Source organism: Zonotrichia albicollis, chromosome 5 (assembly GCF_047830755.1).
Source record: "Zonotrichia albicollis isolate bZonAlb1 chromosome 5, bZonAlb1.hap1, whole genome shotgun sequence".
NCBI classification, from domain to species: Eukaryota; Metazoa; Chordata; class Aves; order Passeriformes; family Passerellidae; genus Zonotrichia; species Zonotrichia albicollis.
This window is the reverse complement of record NC_133823.1, coordinates 47106107-47123175: the sequence shown is the minus strand read 5'-3', so window position 1 is coordinate 47123175 and position 17069 is coordinate 47106107. Positions and strand designations below refer to the sequence as shown.

Sequence of the window (17069 nt, the reverse complement as noted above, 5' to 3'; positions counted from 1 at the left end):
CTCTGAGCATGTTCATTCAGTCTGAATGAAGTCCCGTGGTTTGAAAACACATTGGCAGGGGGAACCCACTGTGCAATCTGCTTCTCTGAAAGCCATCAGGTTCATGCAATCACCATTTAGTTCTTAAAAAAAAAAACCAACAAACTCAAGATAGGAAATAAGAGTTTATTCTAGTAAGCCTCCAAGGGTATTATCACCTTGCACCAGCTGGAATAGCTGGACAATGTCTCACGGTAAATACCGCTGGGGGTGCAGACAGCTGTAAATAAAACATAGAGAGCTTTTAGAAAGAGCTTAGCAGTGCAAATGTGAAACTGAACCTTTATAACCCTTTGATGTTTATTTATCTGATGATTTTAATGCAAGACAGACATTAATAGTTTAAAGAATTTGATTTTACACAGACAAGATTACTTAAAGATGCCTTCAAGCACAACAACTCAACTGTTCAACAAGTGTAGTAAGTTGCTCCTTCTCTCAAGACACTTGGAACAATACTAAAAGTTATTTTTTCAGAGGCCTGCAAATGCTTGGTATATGGAGGATGATTGATAAAAAAATGGGTTTATGAAACTCACTTCATCTACATCCTGCCTCAAGCTTAGGCACATAGCACAGAATTTATTTGCAAGTCAGACTGTCTCATCCTGCACAGGTGTTTTGTACTGTGTAAGGAACCACACACAGCTGAATGCATTCCTTTAGCAGTTACAATTCCTAAATTATCCCCAAATGCTCCTGCTCAACTTCAGTAACAATGCCCATGGACAATGTAAATAGTTGTCCTTGTTAAATTGACCTGTTTATCAGCATTTACCTATTAACTGCTCAGAAGGCCTTGACAGATAAACTGGGCCCTGTCCACACTTTAGTGAGGGCAGTGGCCAACCAGCAGGAACATGAGTTTGAGATCTTCTCTGTAAATCAGTCTATTAGGCCAGGACTGCTGTTTTTAAATCTCAGCTAGCACTGCAGCTTGCATTCACAATGCAGAGTACAGCACTGCAGAGACAGGTTTTCTCCACACAGCAGCAAAATGCCAAGTTGATGAAAGATGGAAAACTGATGTTGAAAGACCTCCCAAAATTCAAGTTTTATGATGCATCTTATGACATGTTTTACAAACAAAATTTCATCCCTATTGGGAACCTGTTTAACCATGGCCATGTTGAAACAGATAAAACTTGTCAAGTCCCCATCTCTACACAGAAGATGTACACAGTGTATTAAGATGATACCAACCTGTGAGTTTTACTCATCTGCCTGCTGCACTGTTCCCTTCTCAGAAACATAGATACCATCCAAGAATTTCCTGATATCTTTGTTCTTGACTGTGGTGGCTTGCTGGATCAAAGCAGCTGCAGACAAAGTGAGACCATTAGCACAAAGCTTAAAGGTCAAGCCAGCTTGTAGCCTTTGTTTATGCTCCAGTATTTCATCTAACAAACAGGACAGTCATCTAGAGACAGGAATTACCAACTTTAAATCTGTAAGGTCTAATGAAATTAGGATGCATTTCACTGAGCCCAACTCGGGGCAGTGGCACTTCATCACTGCAAACACGTACAAATGAAAAGCTGAAAAGTTTGGTGCCAAAAAGGCCGTAAGTGCTGACCTGAAGAAGGTTCTGCAGAATTGTAAAAACACCTTTAAGCTTAGAAAGAGTAAGGAACTATGAAAAGCAATTACAGTGACTAAAGCAAAAAGAAAATCTGTGCTGTTGTTTACCTCAGGGTTTGAGGTAAAGAGTTTGCTAAGCTGCCATCTTCAGATAAAAGTTTCCATACAATTTTCCACACATCTACTTTCACAAACCTGAATTGGAGACCAGCTCAATGTCATTCCCTTCAAGGATCAGCTCATCTTTCTGGGCCTGAGATACTGCACAGGTAACACCTATGGAAAGGCAAACAAATAATCCACACTGTTGAAGGTGTGAAGTGTATTTAACAAACAATATTAATGTCCTGTCCCAATTTACATATCTAAACACTAGTGTTCAAGACAATAATTAGCTTCCATGACTTTGTTAAAGAGAGTCCCTCAAATCCATTCCAGGGCTGTCCTCCCTCACAATTTCAATTAAAGATCAGTGCAAGTCATGCTCTGGAGTGAATAAAGTTATACTCCTGCTTACCCCTTATTACATTAGAGCATCAATCACCAACACTGTGTACAAGCCAGCACTTTGCCAGCACAGCTCTGTCAGCAAGGTGGTGCCATCTCCCACAGGCTCGTGCTCATTAAGGCAACACTGGAGTCAGCAATCACAGAACAATCAAAGCCATTAAAAACCACCTGCCCCCGTCATGTCATGTACTGTGTTTACACTGGCAATGGTGTAACACTCACAAGGAGTAAACATAATGGCATTCAAGAATCTGACAGGAAACTTGAATTTTTAAGAGGAGCAACATACGTTTTCACAGTTTCATCTACTTAATCAACAGATATCAGATTTTAAGCCAGCCTATTACTAACAGTAAATGCTAACTTAAAAAAAATCAAATACAACAATCAAACCCACCTTTAATATCCTATAGTAAATCAAAAACCCTGTAACTCTGCTGCACTGTTATCTACCAGTGTTGTGGGACAAGTTCTGATGCATTCCTCTACACTCACCTCAAAACACCATCAGTCACATTAAATATCCTTACCCATGCCCTCACCAGAAATTAATTGAAAAAAACCAAATGGATAAGGGATGTCTTTCCTACAGTCTTTATGTAACTGTTTATGACAGGTTTTGTTGCCTTCTTTCAGAAGTTTAAGAAGCTCCATCAAGTGCCTGCTTTTCTGTTAGATATTTTACTGGAACTCCAAGTGTGCAAGATATAAAAACAGCTAATAAGATGATAATTTCTAAATTAATTTGAATGCTCCTAGATAATCAGCAAATTCAAACTAGAACACTTTAAAGACCAAAACTACAATGTGGTATGAAACTAGTTCCTGTGCAGTGTTTTAAAACAGAAATGCAAATCTAACACTAAGCAGCTGCCAAGTATCAACAGTGTTAAGATCTCCCAGCGACTGAAGTAAATCCTGGATCCCTTGTACTACAGTAACTAACTCCAGACTGGTTGTCAGCTAACTCTCACTAGTAAAACTACAGAGGCATTATTAATAATAAACGTGAACAGTGGCAATGGTAGCATAAGATTACATCAATTCAGACAAGCAGAGCTGCTCCAACAATTATTCATCCTCTTGCATTCTCAGTGGCAAGCAGCTTGGAAAGCCTAGCTAGAAGCAGCAGGATGGAGCTGCAGAGAGGCTCACCTGGCCTCATCCTCACTCTGCGGATGTACTTCTCCCCGAGGAAGTTGCGGATCTCCACCAGCGAGCCGTTCTCCTGGATCACCACATTGATGGGGAAGTGAGCGTACACCGAGCGCATCTTGTAGCGGAAGCCCTGGGCAGGGACACAAGCGCACACTGAAACAGGCCCACAGGCAGAACGTGCACCAGGCTGCCAGGGAAACTACAGCCCAGGTGCAGCAACAGCTCCTGGAACAGGGCAGAGACATTCATCCTCTCCTCCACCCCCAGAACCTGCCTGACAGCAAAGGCAAGACAAAAAGCACAAGGAGAAAGAAGCTGCATCCTGGATGCTTAGCAGTGCTCTCCCTCCACAAAGGAAAAGGCCCTCGCTGCAAGTAACAAAAGGGCAGCAGTGATCTGGCTCCCAACACAACTTACCAGAGTGACGCCCTTGATCATGTTCTGTACATGGCTGCAAATCGTGCGAACTGTGGCCAGCTCCTTTCTGTTACCCCACCACTTGTCGACACGCAGCTGCATCAAAAATCACATTGACAAAGCTTTCAGCTCACTTCAAAACCAGCAACAAAACAACTTTGTGAAAAACCAAACGTGGAACAAAACTTTCAGATAAACTACGTAAAGCCCACCAAACAAAAACACAGAACTGTTTTGTTTATTTGACACACTACTTACTAAAGGCCCACCTGGTTCCTCTTTTAAATCCTAACCTGAGACATGGGAGAAACGTTTGTTTTCTTCAGGTCTTGCCACTAACAAGTCTTCAAAAGAGCTGAGGTAGATAAATATACAATCTTGAGCTAAAGGATGCATTAGCAATTGCTAAGCATATTGTTCTAAAGTCTGCCTCCTATGCACAACCGACTTAAACACTCTGTGAGGATCCGCTGTTTTAATGAAACACTCAATCATTGTGAAACGGTAGCTGAAATCAATCACTCTTGATATTTTCTTATACTTTTTGAGGCAATATGAAAAATCATGCACTTATTTATCTCTCCTCTCCTAATATAACTTGCAGTTTATGGAAATCCAAAAAAAATATTTTTCTCCTCTAAAAACGCCAGTTTGTAGAACAGCATACAGTAACCAACCCCTTTTCCTGTAACTGTCACTACAGAAGAATGCAATCTACACATTCACCCCCACAGTGCCCGAGGAGGCGCCACGCTTCCCACCAGACCAACCTCTCTCAGAAAACACAGGAATAAGCAAAACCTACCTAACAGGCCACTCGCTGCTGAACGTTTTTGGTCACTCTCCTCCACCACCAAGAAGTTTTTAAGCCAATTATAAAGCTCTCGCCTGTCTCCGGGCAGCAAAGGACCTGTGCAGCACCCACCTTCTTGTGCTTCTTCCCCAGGAGGGACAGCTCCACGTTGATGTGGTTGAAATCCCTCCTCAAGGTTCCTCGGGGCCCCTTCACGATGACCGTCCGGCCCTTCAGCGAAACTCCCACTGCGGACCAAAGGCGGACACGCGTTACGGGCTGCGGGGGCGGCCCGGCCGGCGCCTCCCGCCCGCGGACTGACCTTGCTCGGGGATGTCCACAGTCTGGTTGCTGAGGATGGTCTTCATCCTGCGGGAGACAACGACAAACGCTGGAGACCCTCGCCCTTGTGCCCGCCGGGGCCCCGCCCGCTCCTCCCCTGTACGACCCGACGGCCCGTCCGCGCTGTCACCGCCGGGCTCCGCTCCCCGTAGCGGCGCCTCCCACCCGGGCCCGGAGCGCGGCGGCCTCAACGGGGCCTTGCCGGGAAGGCGCCGCCCCGGGGCCCTCTCGCGCAGGGTGCGGGACAGGAGGCGGCGGCGGGGCTCGGTACCGCCCTGGGGGGCTGCCCGTGCGCGGACGGGGCGCTGGGGAGCCGAACGCCGCGGATGGTCTCGGATTGTCCCGGAGATCCCGGGCGATCCCGGGGCCCCGCCAGCCCTCACCTTGCAGCGCACAGAGCCAAAAGAGACAGCGCATGACGTCATCACGTATTTGTAGTCTCTCCGGGGCTCGTGACGTCATCGCGCCGAGGAAGCCGTCCGATAGGCAAGAGTAGCCGAGCGGGCCGAGCGCGTCGATCGGGCTGGGCGCCGCCATGTCGCTGCTGCTGCCGCAGGGCCGATGCGGGGCCGCCGCCGCTCGGGGGCTGCTGGTGCCCCGGGGCCGGGGCCGGGCCCGGGTGAGTCTCGCCGTGTGCCCCGGGGGCCGCCGGCAACACAACGGGCCGGGAGGGTGGGGGCCGCGATACGGCACGGCAGAGCAGAGCAGGAGAGACGCTGTGGGGCACACGGCGGTGCCGGTGCCGAGCGGGGCTGTGGCGGTGCGAGGCAGTGCGGGGTGGCCGCGGGCAGAGCCCGGGACAGACCGTCCCAGCCCCGTACGGACACACGCATCCCCATGACACAGAGCCCCGGCCCCGCTCCTATGGACGCCCGGCAGCCCCGGGAACCCTGGCAAAGGCGCTTCCCGCGGCCCCGCAGCATCGCAGTGACCCGCACAACGTTATTCACAGAACCGGCTGCGTTGGAAACACCTCTGCGGTCATCGAGTCCAGGCTGTGACCCAGCACCAGCCCGTAACCACAGCACGGCACCGAGCGCCACGTCCAGCCCCGCCTTACACACCCCCAGGGACAGTGACCCCACCGCCTCCCTGGGCAGCCCGTTCCGATATCCAGTCACCCTTTCTGGGGAGAAATTCCTCCCAATGTCCAAACTAAACCTCAGTTTAAGTGCAGTTTAAGGCTGTTTCCTCTCACCCTGTCGCTGGTTGCCTGGGAGAAGCAGCCCATCCCCACCTGGCTCCAGCCTCCTTTCAGGCAATTGCAGAGACCGGTCAGTTCCCCCTGAGCCTCCTTTTCTCCAGCTGAGCACCCCCAGCTCCCTCAGCTGCCCCCCACAAGCCTGGGGCTCCACACCCTTCCCCAGCTCCCTGTGCCTTCTCTGGACACGCTCCAGCCCCTCCGTGTCTTTCTTGCAGTCAGGCCCAGAACTGGACACAGGATTTGAGGTGTGGCCGCCCTAGTGCTGAATACAGGGGAATTGTGTGTTACACTGCACAACTTAGTGTGGTGTCATGATAGATAAGTCTGTTACATGTAGCTTAAAATAAAAAGAGGATTATACATTTAACTTAAAAGCCATTGGGAAAATGCTTACACAAAGCATGTGCTAACCAGCACAAAGGCAAATTGTCGTTTAGTGATGCCACCATGTCTGTTACTAAATAAATTACAATTTTGATTGCTTTAGGTGTCAGGAAGCCATGTGTGTAACCAGTATGGAACATCAGGTTCTTTACCAGGGGAAAAAAAAGAGCTCCTGCAAAATGGACCAGACTTACAGGACTTTGTCTCTGGAGATCTGTCAGACAAGAGCAGATGGGCTGACTATAAAGGCAATTTAAAGCGTGAGAAAGGAGAAAGGTAATAGTGATTTTAAACAACTTCAGTTTCCCAGTATGATCTTGCATGTTTAGTAATAACTACAAAATGTATGCTCTGTGTCTTTATTAAATTTCACCCTACCATGTTGCAAATTTAAGGATTATTTGAGAAAGGACAAGTGTCATTAACTTTAAATCCATAAAAAAATGTGGAGACATGGTGGTATGTTCTTGAGTGCCTGTAATTAAATTACAAATATGCATCAGTAGGTGAATATGTTGGAAAAGGTACTACTGATAGAGAAAACAAAAAATGAAGACTTAGGTTAAAATAGTTTAAACCCCCATATTTCCAGTTATAGAGTGATGAGACTTTGTGATAGCTGTGCAATGTCTGCTGCCATTAATGGCTGCAGTGTCCAGTGTGGCACTGTTCAATCCCTCTGGAAGTCTGAACAGTTCTAAACGTTTCAATGACAACAATTCCCATGCTTGAGTGTTGGAATGATGATGAACAGGAAAGAGAAGTCTGATCTGGCCATGAATGATGTTAATTGCTGAGTTGTATCAGTTTTCAAGGGCTCTTTCTTTGTTGGAATCTGTAAGAAATTAAAATAAATCTATGAATAAAACTTACAGTGTAAGTAGTTTATAAATCTTTGTGTTTGCTTGGTGTTATTCAGGCTGCATCTTCCTCCATGGCTGAAAACAAAGATTCCCATGGGAAAGAACTACAATAAATTAAAGAATACCTTGAGAAGTTTAAATCTTCATACGGTAAGTCTGGCACCAACCAAGTGTTCCTGTAGAAGTAAGGCAGATTTTACATTTTTCTGTGTGGAGGACAGGTAGAAATCATGTCTTGCATGATCTTCAGAGCTGAAACCAAGCTCAGTGCTGATCCTTTTTGCTAGCAGTGAATTTTACCCCTAAAGAATAAGGGTAAATACAACAGATACAGTGTTTTTCCTACTGTGATTTTAAATACTGGGGTTTACTACTTACATGACCAGAGATTAGAAGATGCTATGTGTAACTGTTTTTAATGGAGACACACAGAATCTCAGAGTTACATACTTGATTTTCATGAAAAGAAACTGTGCAGATTTCATTAATTGTACTTTACAGATAGTAAAAAGCAGTGGGACTGCATAGAGGGGATTTTTTTTCTCTTTTTTTTCAGACAAAGTTCTTAGTTCTTTATGCTTTAATGAATCACATACTTTGTGAACATTTTATCAGTTCTTAAATTTAAAATATTAATGTTAAGGATAGTCTGTGCTAATTAATAAGACAGTTAGGTGGCTGAGCAGTTTTTGGAGTTTTGAAGTAGAGAAAATAAAGGTAATGGTTATCAGGAAGCAGTTCTCTTCCTATCTGTTCTACTGACTTGTTAAAAACAGCAGGGAATTCTTAACTTCATTTATCACAGAAGGAATTATGTTTTGTTTGTAGGTTACTATTAAAATCAATCAATAATATAATAAGTATTTTCAAAAATAATATGGAACAATGCAGGTACAGTACAGCCTTTCACCTCCAGGTGTGTGAAGAAGCACGTTGTCCCAACATTGGAGAGTGCTGGGGAGGTGGGGAATATGCCACAGCAACAGCTACTATTATGGTAAGTCATGAACCATTTCCTAAGTGTTCTGTTAATGTCTGGGCTGTTTGTACTCTATTGTTGGATCTTTACTGTAGTGGAGTGGGTTTATTACAATAAAGTGACTAAAGTGCTTTAGAGTAAAGCACTGTCCTATTTTTTTTTTTTGCTTACTGCTGTAGCTTATGCAGCTGTTTCCCAGCTGAGCTATAGTGGTATGTACTGTGTAAAGGTAGGAGTGTCTTTCATGTTCCAGCTGATGGGTGACACGTGCACCAGAGGCTGCAGATTTTGTTCAGTGAAGACTGCCAAGAACCCCCCTCCGCTGGATCCGCAGGAGCCCTACAACACCGCCAAGGCCATCGCCGAGTGGGGCTTGGACTACGTGGTGCTGACCTCTGTGGACAGAGACGGTGCGTACCTGGGCTGTGCTGTGCCTGCCTGGGCTGTGCCAGTGCCTGCCTGGGCTCTGCTGTGCCTGCCTGGGCTCTGCCAGTGCCTGCCTGGGCTCTGCCAGTGCCTGCCTGGGTTCTCCTTGTGCCACCCTGAGCTCTACCAGTGCCTGCCTGGGCTGTGCCAGTGCCTACCTGGGCTCTCCTTGTGCCACCCTGAGCTCTGCCAGTGCCTGCCTGGGCTCTACCAGTGCCTACCTGGGCTCTCCTTGTGCCACCCTGAGCTCTACCAGTGCCTGCCTGGGCTCTCCTCATGCCACCCACCGTGAGCTCCCACTGGTGTTCTGTGGCTACACACAGCCCCCAGGAGCATTCATCTGCACAGCTGCCCAGGAGGGCTGTGTTAAAGGAGACAACAGTGCTGAAACTTTGCACAGTTCTTACATATTCTCAGTATTTCTCCATGTCTGGTGAAATACAATGGAAATTACACTCTTAATAAACATCAATAAATACCACAACACTAAATATATTTTATTAACTAATTTTTAGCAGAATGCATGCATGTACACCATGTCACCATGTTCTATTATTTGGATAGCAAAAAGGATACTGAAAAAAATCTTGGCCAAAGTGAAAGCCATCAAAAGGCACAGGATGGCATCAAGGGCAGGGACATGCACCAAAGCTTGCCCAATTAATCCCCATTGAAATCACAAGATTTCGTTTCCCTTCCCCAAAGGAAATTTCATTTCCTTTGGGGAAGGGAAACGAAATCTTGTGAAACAGAAAAGAAAGCCTTACAAACACTCTGGAAAGGTGATATGATTGAATGAAATGCAACTGAAAAAAACCCAAAAAATGTATACAATACCATTACAGAACGTCCTTCTAAACACTAAACCTACAATATAGTATATCTAACAAAACTGAAAGTTGTGTGTTTTCTAAGAAGTAGGAAGTAGCTTCCTTGCAGGAGCTCCCTTGTGGTGACACCATATAGGTGAGGAAGGCCATTGTAAAAGCCGTTCAGTATAATGGAAAGTCCAGAGACTTCAAAGGGGCTTAAAAGAGCACTAATATATACTTCTCAATTTTTGTACAACTGTTTTTTAGACCAGAACCATAAATAGGTAAAGCCATTTGGTGCTCAGGGAGACAGGGAACCTAGAGACAGGTAAATCTGAGCTCTGCCCTAGACAATCACAGACTTCATGCAGAGGCTTGGTAGGATATATTTTGTAAGCCCTTGGAATAAGCGGTGAGACAAGACTGGGGTTTGACTGCTCTATTATTTTGCATTTAATGTTTGAATTGGATATGTTTTTTGGCTTTGCTGTTAAGTAAATACATTTCTTGAACAGAAAGATTAACTGAATAATTGCAATGCTTCTAGATATGCCTGATGGTGGAGCGGAACACTTTGCAAAGACAGTCCGGCATCTGAAGGAAAGGTGTGTCATTGATGTATTACTGTTGTTGTTAAAACTTCAGAATGTTTTGCTGCATGTAGGTCACAGCTCCTTCAGCTGGGTTATTCCAGGGGCCATGCAAATACAAAAGTCTGCCTCTAGCCTGTCTGTACCCCCCTTTTTTTTTCTTTTTTTTCTCTTTCTTCATCTTTCTCATAGAATGCCCCCAAACTGTTTTGAATTTAGATGCATTTCCAATTCATCCCAGGCTTATTTAAAGATAAGCACTGGATTCTTTCTTTGAGCAGACAGCTGGTTTCCAGGAAATTAATACATTCTTCTGAGGTATGTTCATTCCTGAAGCTTGGGCTCAAACACAGCAGTTAGGTAACTCTGTCACCATGTGACCAAAGGAGTCTGGTTTCTCATTCAGCAGTGATCAAATTGCTTTTCATTTTGCCTCAGTGGCTATTTCCAAGTCTGTGATTGTATCTTCCTCCTTTCCCTGGCTGTGCTGCCTTCACCCTACATCGGTGCCCTGTATGCCATTCAACAGCACACTTGCCTGCCTGCAGAATTCATTTGTATAAGTTTATTTAAGTCTTCATCCAGTGTATCTTTGGGGTTGAAGGGTTCCTGCAGTTTTCCCCACCAGCCTTTTTGAGCTGAAATCAGGCTCCTGAACACCAAGACTAGATTCTAGACTCAGTCTTCTTATTCCAGTAGCAGAATTATAGCTCCTCTCTATTTTGGAGCTATGATCTTAAACAAAACAAATTCCTGGTTTTACTGATGTGAGCTGAAATACAGCAGATGCCAAATAATAAATATAAAAGCAATTCCAACAGTCTCTCAAACATTTTATCAACTGTTTATATTTTTTATAAAATATAAAGTCTTTGTTGCAGGTTAACTTAATACGAGGTTGTTATAATGTGTTTGCAGAAACCTGGTGGTTTAGAATTATCGTGAATTAACTTTGCTTTGCTTATTAGAGTGTCATGTCTTCAGTTATGGGGATATGGGGATTTTTTAGCAACAGGGACACAAAATGCCACAACGCATGTGTGCCTTTTGTCTCTTGTTTTCAGGAACCCAAAAATCCTGGTGGAATGCCTTACTCCCGATTTCCGAGGTGACCTTAAAGCAGTGGAGAAAGTCGCCTTGTCGGGGCTGGATGTGTATGCCCACAACGTGGAGACGGTGCCGGCACTGCAGAGGTGAGCAATGGCTCTGGGTGTACTGGGCGCGGAGCGGGACCGGGCTTTGGGGCCGGCTGTGTAGCGGGGCCGGGCTGTGGGGCCGGCTGTGTAGCGGGGCCAGGCGCGGAATGAGGCCAGGCTGTGGGGTCGGCTGTGTAGCGGGGCCGCGCCCGTTCCCGGCCTGCCCCGCGTGTGTGCCGCCGAGCCCGCCGGCAGGGGGCGCTCGCGGCGCGGGCCCGGTCCGGTCGGTGCCGCCTCACGGGGCGCCCCAGCCCGGCCGCGGTGCCTGAGCCGGGCTGGGCCCGGTGCCGGTGTCCGACTGGGCGGCCCAAAACCCTCTGGTCCGCCGCTTCGCAGAAATTGGCAGAACGCGCCTGTGCTGGCGTCTCTAACTTCTCTATGCCCTTCCACGTGTTTTCCCCCTTGTGCTGGAAATGCGCGAAGGAAGGTCCGTGACCCCCGAGCCAACTTTGAGCAGTCGGTCCGAGTGCTGAAACACGCTAAAGAGGTCCAGCCCGGCGTCATTTCCAAAACCTCCATCATGCTGGGGCTGGGCGAGACGGATGAACAAGTATATTCCACAATGAAATGTAAGTTGGTGCCTAAGAAGATGCCAGAATTCCTAGGTATGAATTTTACTGCGTTGGAAAACAATTGTAAGCATCTTTGCCTCTACATGCCTATCAGTTTGCTGGTGCAGGAACGGTTTTCCAAGTTCCATTGAAAAACAATAATTTGGTTTAAAAAGACTGAATTTCTGAAATACTTGTTTTCTTATAGCTTACAGGTTCAATTTGACAGGTAAATTCATTATTTTCCTTGTGATCCTTCCGCCACTAACGAGGAATTTTGTTTTTACAGTATTGCGGGAAGCAGATGTGGATTGTTTGACCCTAGGACAGTATATGCAGCCAACAAAACGTCACCTAAAGGTAAAAGTGCCTTTAATTTACAGGCAGAGTTAAGTTCCTTGCACAGTCATCCTTACTCTAACTGCAGATTTTGGGAAAAACTTCCTTCCTTGTTTAGCCTGACAGTGATCATCTGTTAGGGGCTCTTCACTAAAAATGACCTCAGGCACCGCAGCCGGGCTGGGGCGCCCCGTGAGGCGGCACCGACCACACTGGGCCCTTGTGTCTTCTGCAGACTTGCCAGTGCTAGTTTCTGCTGTCAGCCAGGGAGACAGCTGGAGCTGAGGCATGGTTCTGGAAAACAAGAGCTTCAGTGTATGTCTAACATAATTGCTCAAGCCAGTGCCCCTTTGCTGTCCTGCAGCCTCTCCCTTAATGGTGCCCCTTCAGCTGGGATATTTACCATTTTCTGCTTCTGCAGTCTGTCCAGAAATTCACTCTCTGTTCTGTTCCTGTGTTTCATTGAATTAACTGTTAGTAAAGAGATTTGTAGGACTATTGTGGTTTTTCACTAACTTGGCCAGAAAAAAAAGGTTTGCTCGAAGGGACCATTCAAAAACAGAATGAAGAAAATTGTAAAGCAACAACTAGAGATTAAATTCTGAACTTTTCAGCTAAATATGTAACACATATAAAACACATTTGTTTGGTAGAAAGCAAAGCAAAAATGCTGTTTGTGACTTCACTGATGAAAGCTTTGGAGTGAGAAATTTTGAACTTGTAACATAGCTGTATTTCATTTCACTGTATGCTAGCTATAGCAATTTCCTTTGCATTAGCACCTGAGCAAAATTAATTCTTTCCCCCAGGTGGAAGAGTACATAACTCCTGAGAAGTTTAAGTACTGGGAAAAAGTAGGAAATGATCTTGGATTCCATTACACTGCTAGCGGGCCTTTAGTGCGTTCTTCCTATAAAGCAGGTAAATTACTTAAAGGCATTGGGTAATTTAGCATGCAACATTTTATTATACAAAACTAAAACAGTGAAGTAATGTGCATCAAAGCTCACCTTAGCTCAAGGACACCTCATAGAGTTATCATCTTTATTTTAAAAATTACTTAAACTGCTTCCTGTAGGTCATCCAAATGCATCAGTATGACAGTAATTAGTATTTGTACAATTGCAGTGCTGCTTAACCTATTTTTTTTTTCAAACCTATTCTGTACTATACTTAATGTGTGAGGCAGGATAGAGGGTACCAAATTTTCAAGTTTTCCTTCATGTTCTGTCTCTTGGATGCTTCTGGGTTCAGTGAGGTCCCTGGTTGTGTTGCAATTTTGTTGCTATAGGCAGAATTTATTTACAATGCTTTAAAAATAGAGGCACTTACAGCAGTGCTTTTTCTGATAAAGCCCTGGGTATGAAGTAGCAGCTGATATTAATGGAACTGTGGTGTAGGTACAGCATCACACTTTTTCCTAAGGAAGGAGAGAGAAGACTCATCTGGGGTACTGTGCTGCTCAGTCTGTTTTAATGACAGCTCAAACAAGATTTATAGCTGGTTTCGCTACAACTTGCTGACACTTTATGAAGCAGGAATTAAATTTTAATTAAATCAATTCACTTTTGCCTGTTGTAATGGACAAAGCAACAGAGCTATTTCATAAAACTGGACAGGAGGAAAATCAGGATTTTAGGAGTGGAGGGATGCTGCGTTGGATTATAGTTTTGAGGGTTTTTTAGATTCCTGCTGTATGTATTGGAAATACTGTTATATATAATTGAAATCCTATAAAGTAACTGGTGAAAACAATTGTATTGTAGAGTAGAACACTCATGTTAAATAAGAATGTATTCTTCTGCCTTATTTTATTGAAATACCTACAAATCATTTCAGTTTCTATTTTATTTTCCTTTTAATCAGGTGAATTCTTCTTGAAGAACTTGGTAGAAAAAAGAAAGACAAAAGCCATCTGAAAATGAGAATGAACCTATTTAAAGCAGCCAGTTTTAAGAATCCTTTTTTCAGTGCATAATTATACTCAGTTCCAGAAATGCAGAAGAACAGATGGTGGCTATATGAATAAACTTACTATCTTTCCAGAACCATTTTTTCTCATCAAAACACATTAATTTACCTCATTTCTTCTGGCAAGGCTACAGCAACAGAATACTTGAGTGTTCAGCAAAAAGACAGAAGATAGAACCGATTTTGAAAGAGTGGTGGAACTGAGATGGAAGAAACAAACATAAGCTGGGAACAGAGACTGGGCAGATTTATAGGTCTGCTACAGCAGTCAGCACTGCTGCAGTGAATACCTGTGAAGGTGCTGATAGGAACTAGAAAGGCACGATACTTTGGTGTATCTTACATTATGTAACATAAGCTTGCAGGGGCTCTGGGCACTATAGGAGTTCTAAAGAAAGACTGTGTGTGATAATGCACCAGATTAGGGCTTTCTTGAACTCTGCCAGAGAAAGTTCAGTGATACTCCTTCAAAAGATTGTATCTCTTTGCTGCACCAGAGAAAAAGAGCTGTACCATTCTGATAGCTAAGCTTTTCCAGAGCTTGCCTGTCTCCAAGTGTGAGCCTTGGTGCATACAAGGTATCAAACAAAAGAAAACAAAATGTCCTTTCTGGCAAGACAATTAACCCTGTGTAGATACCATTAATTTAAATAATTAATAATTTATAAATAATTAATTATTTCTGTGAAAAATCAGAGTTGGTGTAGGAGCATAAATGGAGCTACCCCTACTTTACGTACATGACTGTAACAAACCCCACTGAGCTGCACAGATGCTTCTTTGGTATTGAGTATGCAGAACTGCAGTTCTGTGCAGTGCTCCTGTTGCATGGCTATTGTCTTGTCATTAAAGGAAAATTAAAACCCCAGTGGTTGTGTTTGGTGGGTCTGGTTACTTGCCCCTTGAGGCTTGCTCTGGCTGCTAAATGTGAGTGCAGAGAGTGAACCACATTGTGGGTAAAACATGAAATCCACTGTATATCACACTAAGCTCATGCAGAAATAAAAACATAGCATACATTAACAGCTCTACTTGCCTCTCTTTACAGCAGTAATACCAATGATTCTCTCCCTAATGCTCAGCTCTGGACATTGAATACCCTCTCTGAACTAACCTGACTTGTATCTTTGTCATTTGGGAAACATCCCAGGACTTGGCTATCTGGCCCAAAACTCCCATCATGCAGGAATTCTATGACTGGCTCCAGGACTTTTCTAAACTCCTGCAGTCTGTAGAAAGAGAGTGGACCCTGCACACCCACCAACTCAGCAAGATGACAGAAGGAAGACATCTACCAAGATAATATATCTGAGAAACTTGTATGAAATAATATTGTACACCTGAGGCCAGTGATGCACAGCTGACACTTCACAAAATGAAGTACAGCAATATGAACACATTATGAAGACAAAATTTTAACCTAGAAGGAATGTAGCAATTCACCAGTGTAAGGGGCAATGTGAGCCATGAGGAACAAAGGGGAAGAAGGGATAAACAAGAGTAGCTGTACTTTGTAAGGGCAGAGAGACAGGCAAGGCTGGTTTTTAAAAATAAATATTATTAATAAATTCTAAAAATCAAAAGGTCCGATTGCTAGTTATGGAAAGCCCAGGTGTATTTTGAGCCAAAAATGTCCTGCTTCAGCTAAAGTACACATGAGTACTAGAGCAGGGAAAGGAAATTTCCATTGCAAGGAAATTCAGCACTCCCTCCACTGCAGCAGACATAGAGGGTTGCAATGTCAACTCCAGGATACCCACACATTTAACAGCTGCCAGCCTTTATTTGAGGTCTGGCTGCAAAGAATGTTTTTGACTTGCCTACAGAGCAGATTTAACAGAATATGACTTTAGCTTCTGCCAAGTTACTGCTCTTTCAGCATATCAGCACCAGAAATACAGAAAAAAGGAGCTCTGAGCCACACAGCCATTATCAAACAAGAGAACATTGCACAATGACTTCCTTACAGTTAGAAAAATAATGTTTCTTGAAACACAGTCCAGTATTGCATCATGTTAAAATTATCTTGTGAGTTGCTGCTGGGTGTTTCAGAAGATGATTTCATGCCCTTACACAACTGTCTGCCAGCTGTCTGGTACCCAGTGTCAGAAGCTACACCAGCTTTTCTAGCTGCATGTTTTACTGTGGATTCTAGAGAAAGTCATACTTTGACTTCATAGATTGGAGAGGGTCTTTGCCTGGTTTTTTTCAACATCTGGGGACAAGCCCTGAAGTTCTTTTCCTAGTTACAAATTCCTGCTTGTACAGGCTGACTTCCCCTATTGCCCATTCAGTTTTTTCCATAACTATGTGTTAAAGCTCTCACCAAACTCTCACAAATATCCTTTTTGTAATTCAGCAAAGGTTTCATGACTGTTTAGCTGAAGTTTCATGTTTGGTGACATTTTCATTTTGTATGTCAATCATGCCATTCTGTCAGTTTGATTCACAAAGCAGCTATAAAATATTTTAAGAAATATTAATCATCCTTGTAGCCAGAAAAACATTAAACTGAGTTTTGGGAATAAGATTTAGAGTTGACACAGACAGTTTAAAAGAATGAATAGTCTTTTTGGCATCATCACATCAAACTACTACACTGTCTGAAACATAATTAAATGTTATTCATAGAGAATTGTTGCATCTTCCAGTAACTGCAAGTCCTTAGGTGAACTGAACGCTGGCTTTGTCAATTTAAAAACAGTTTTTAATTTTTTCCTACTTGATGAATAATTCATATTGGTGTCCCCTCCATTAAAAAAGTGAAGCATTTATGCTTGTTTATTACTACATGTGGTAACTTCTTGCAAGTGTTCAACTTAGAGCAGAATTTTTAGCTTGAATCCACCATTCCTAAATCAGATCTCCATTATGCTTCCTTCATTGTTTAACAATTAAATTTCAAGTTTAGATG

General features: G+C 44.0%; 2 protein-coding genes across 2 annotated transcripts; one reads left to right on the top strand and one right to left on the bottom strand.

Moving 5' to 3' along the window:
* Window positions 1-145: 145 nt before the first annotated feature.
* RPL9 (ribosomal protein L9) lies at window positions 146-5330 on the bottom strand. Its single transcript, XM_074541604.1, has 8 exons — window positions 5224-5330; window positions 4821-4867; window positions 4631-4746; window positions 3706-3801; window positions 3286-3418; window positions 1816-1896; window positions 1243-1358; window positions 146-259 (listed from the first exon to the last, which is right to left on the bottom strand). The coding sequence occupies exons 2-7, from the start codon at window positions 4864-4866 to the stop codon at window positions 1252-1254; spliced, it is 579 nt and encodes a 192-aa protein (XP_074397705.1). The 5' UTR covers window position 4867; window positions 5224-5330; the 3' UTR covers window positions 146-259; window positions 1243-1251.
* Window positions 5313-14235, top strand: LIAS (lipoic acid synthetase). The gene is made up of 11 exons (XM_074541603.1): window positions 5313-5459; window positions 6532-6704; window positions 7348-7441; window positions 8208-8288; window positions 8524-8680; window positions 10056-10113; window positions 11163-11291; window positions 11718-11863; window positions 12135-12205; window positions 12994-13105; window positions 14051-14235. Exons 1-11 carry the CDS (start codon window positions 5376-5378, stop codon window positions 14101-14103), a joined length of 1158 nt encoding a protein of 385 aa, XP_074397704.1. The 5' UTR covers window positions 5313-5375; the 3' UTR covers window positions 14104-14235.
* The last annotated feature ends 2834 nt before the right edge of the window (window positions 14236-17069 follow it).

Bases quoted from the DNA above. Each gene is read 5' to 3' on its own strand.
- RPL9 (XM_074541604.1), bottom strand. From the start codon at position 4,866: ATGAAGACCATCCTCAGCAACCAGACTGTGGACATCCCCGAGCAAG. The intron at 1,897-3,285 runs GTGAGCCTCTCT...GCCTTTCCATAG, and splicing joins CAGAGTGAGGATGAGGCCAG to GTGTTACCTGTGCAGTATCT. The intron at 1,359-1,815 runs GTTTGTGAAAGT...CTTTGTCTGCAG, and splicing joins TGAGCTGGTCTCCAATTCAG to CTGCTTTGATCCAGCAAGCC.
- LIAS (XM_074541603.1), top strand. From the start codon at position 5,376: ATGTCGCTGCTGCTGCCGCAGGGCCGATGCGGGGCCGCCGCCGCTCGG. The intron at 5,460-6,531 runs GTGAGTCTCGCC...TGATTGCTTTAG, and splicing joins GGGGCCGGGGCCGGGCCCGG to GTGTCAGGAAGCCATGTGTG. The intron at 10,114-11,162 runs GTGTGTCATTGA...TCTTGTTTTCAG, and splicing joins GTCCGGCATCTGAAGGAAAG to GAACCCAAAAATCCTGGTGG.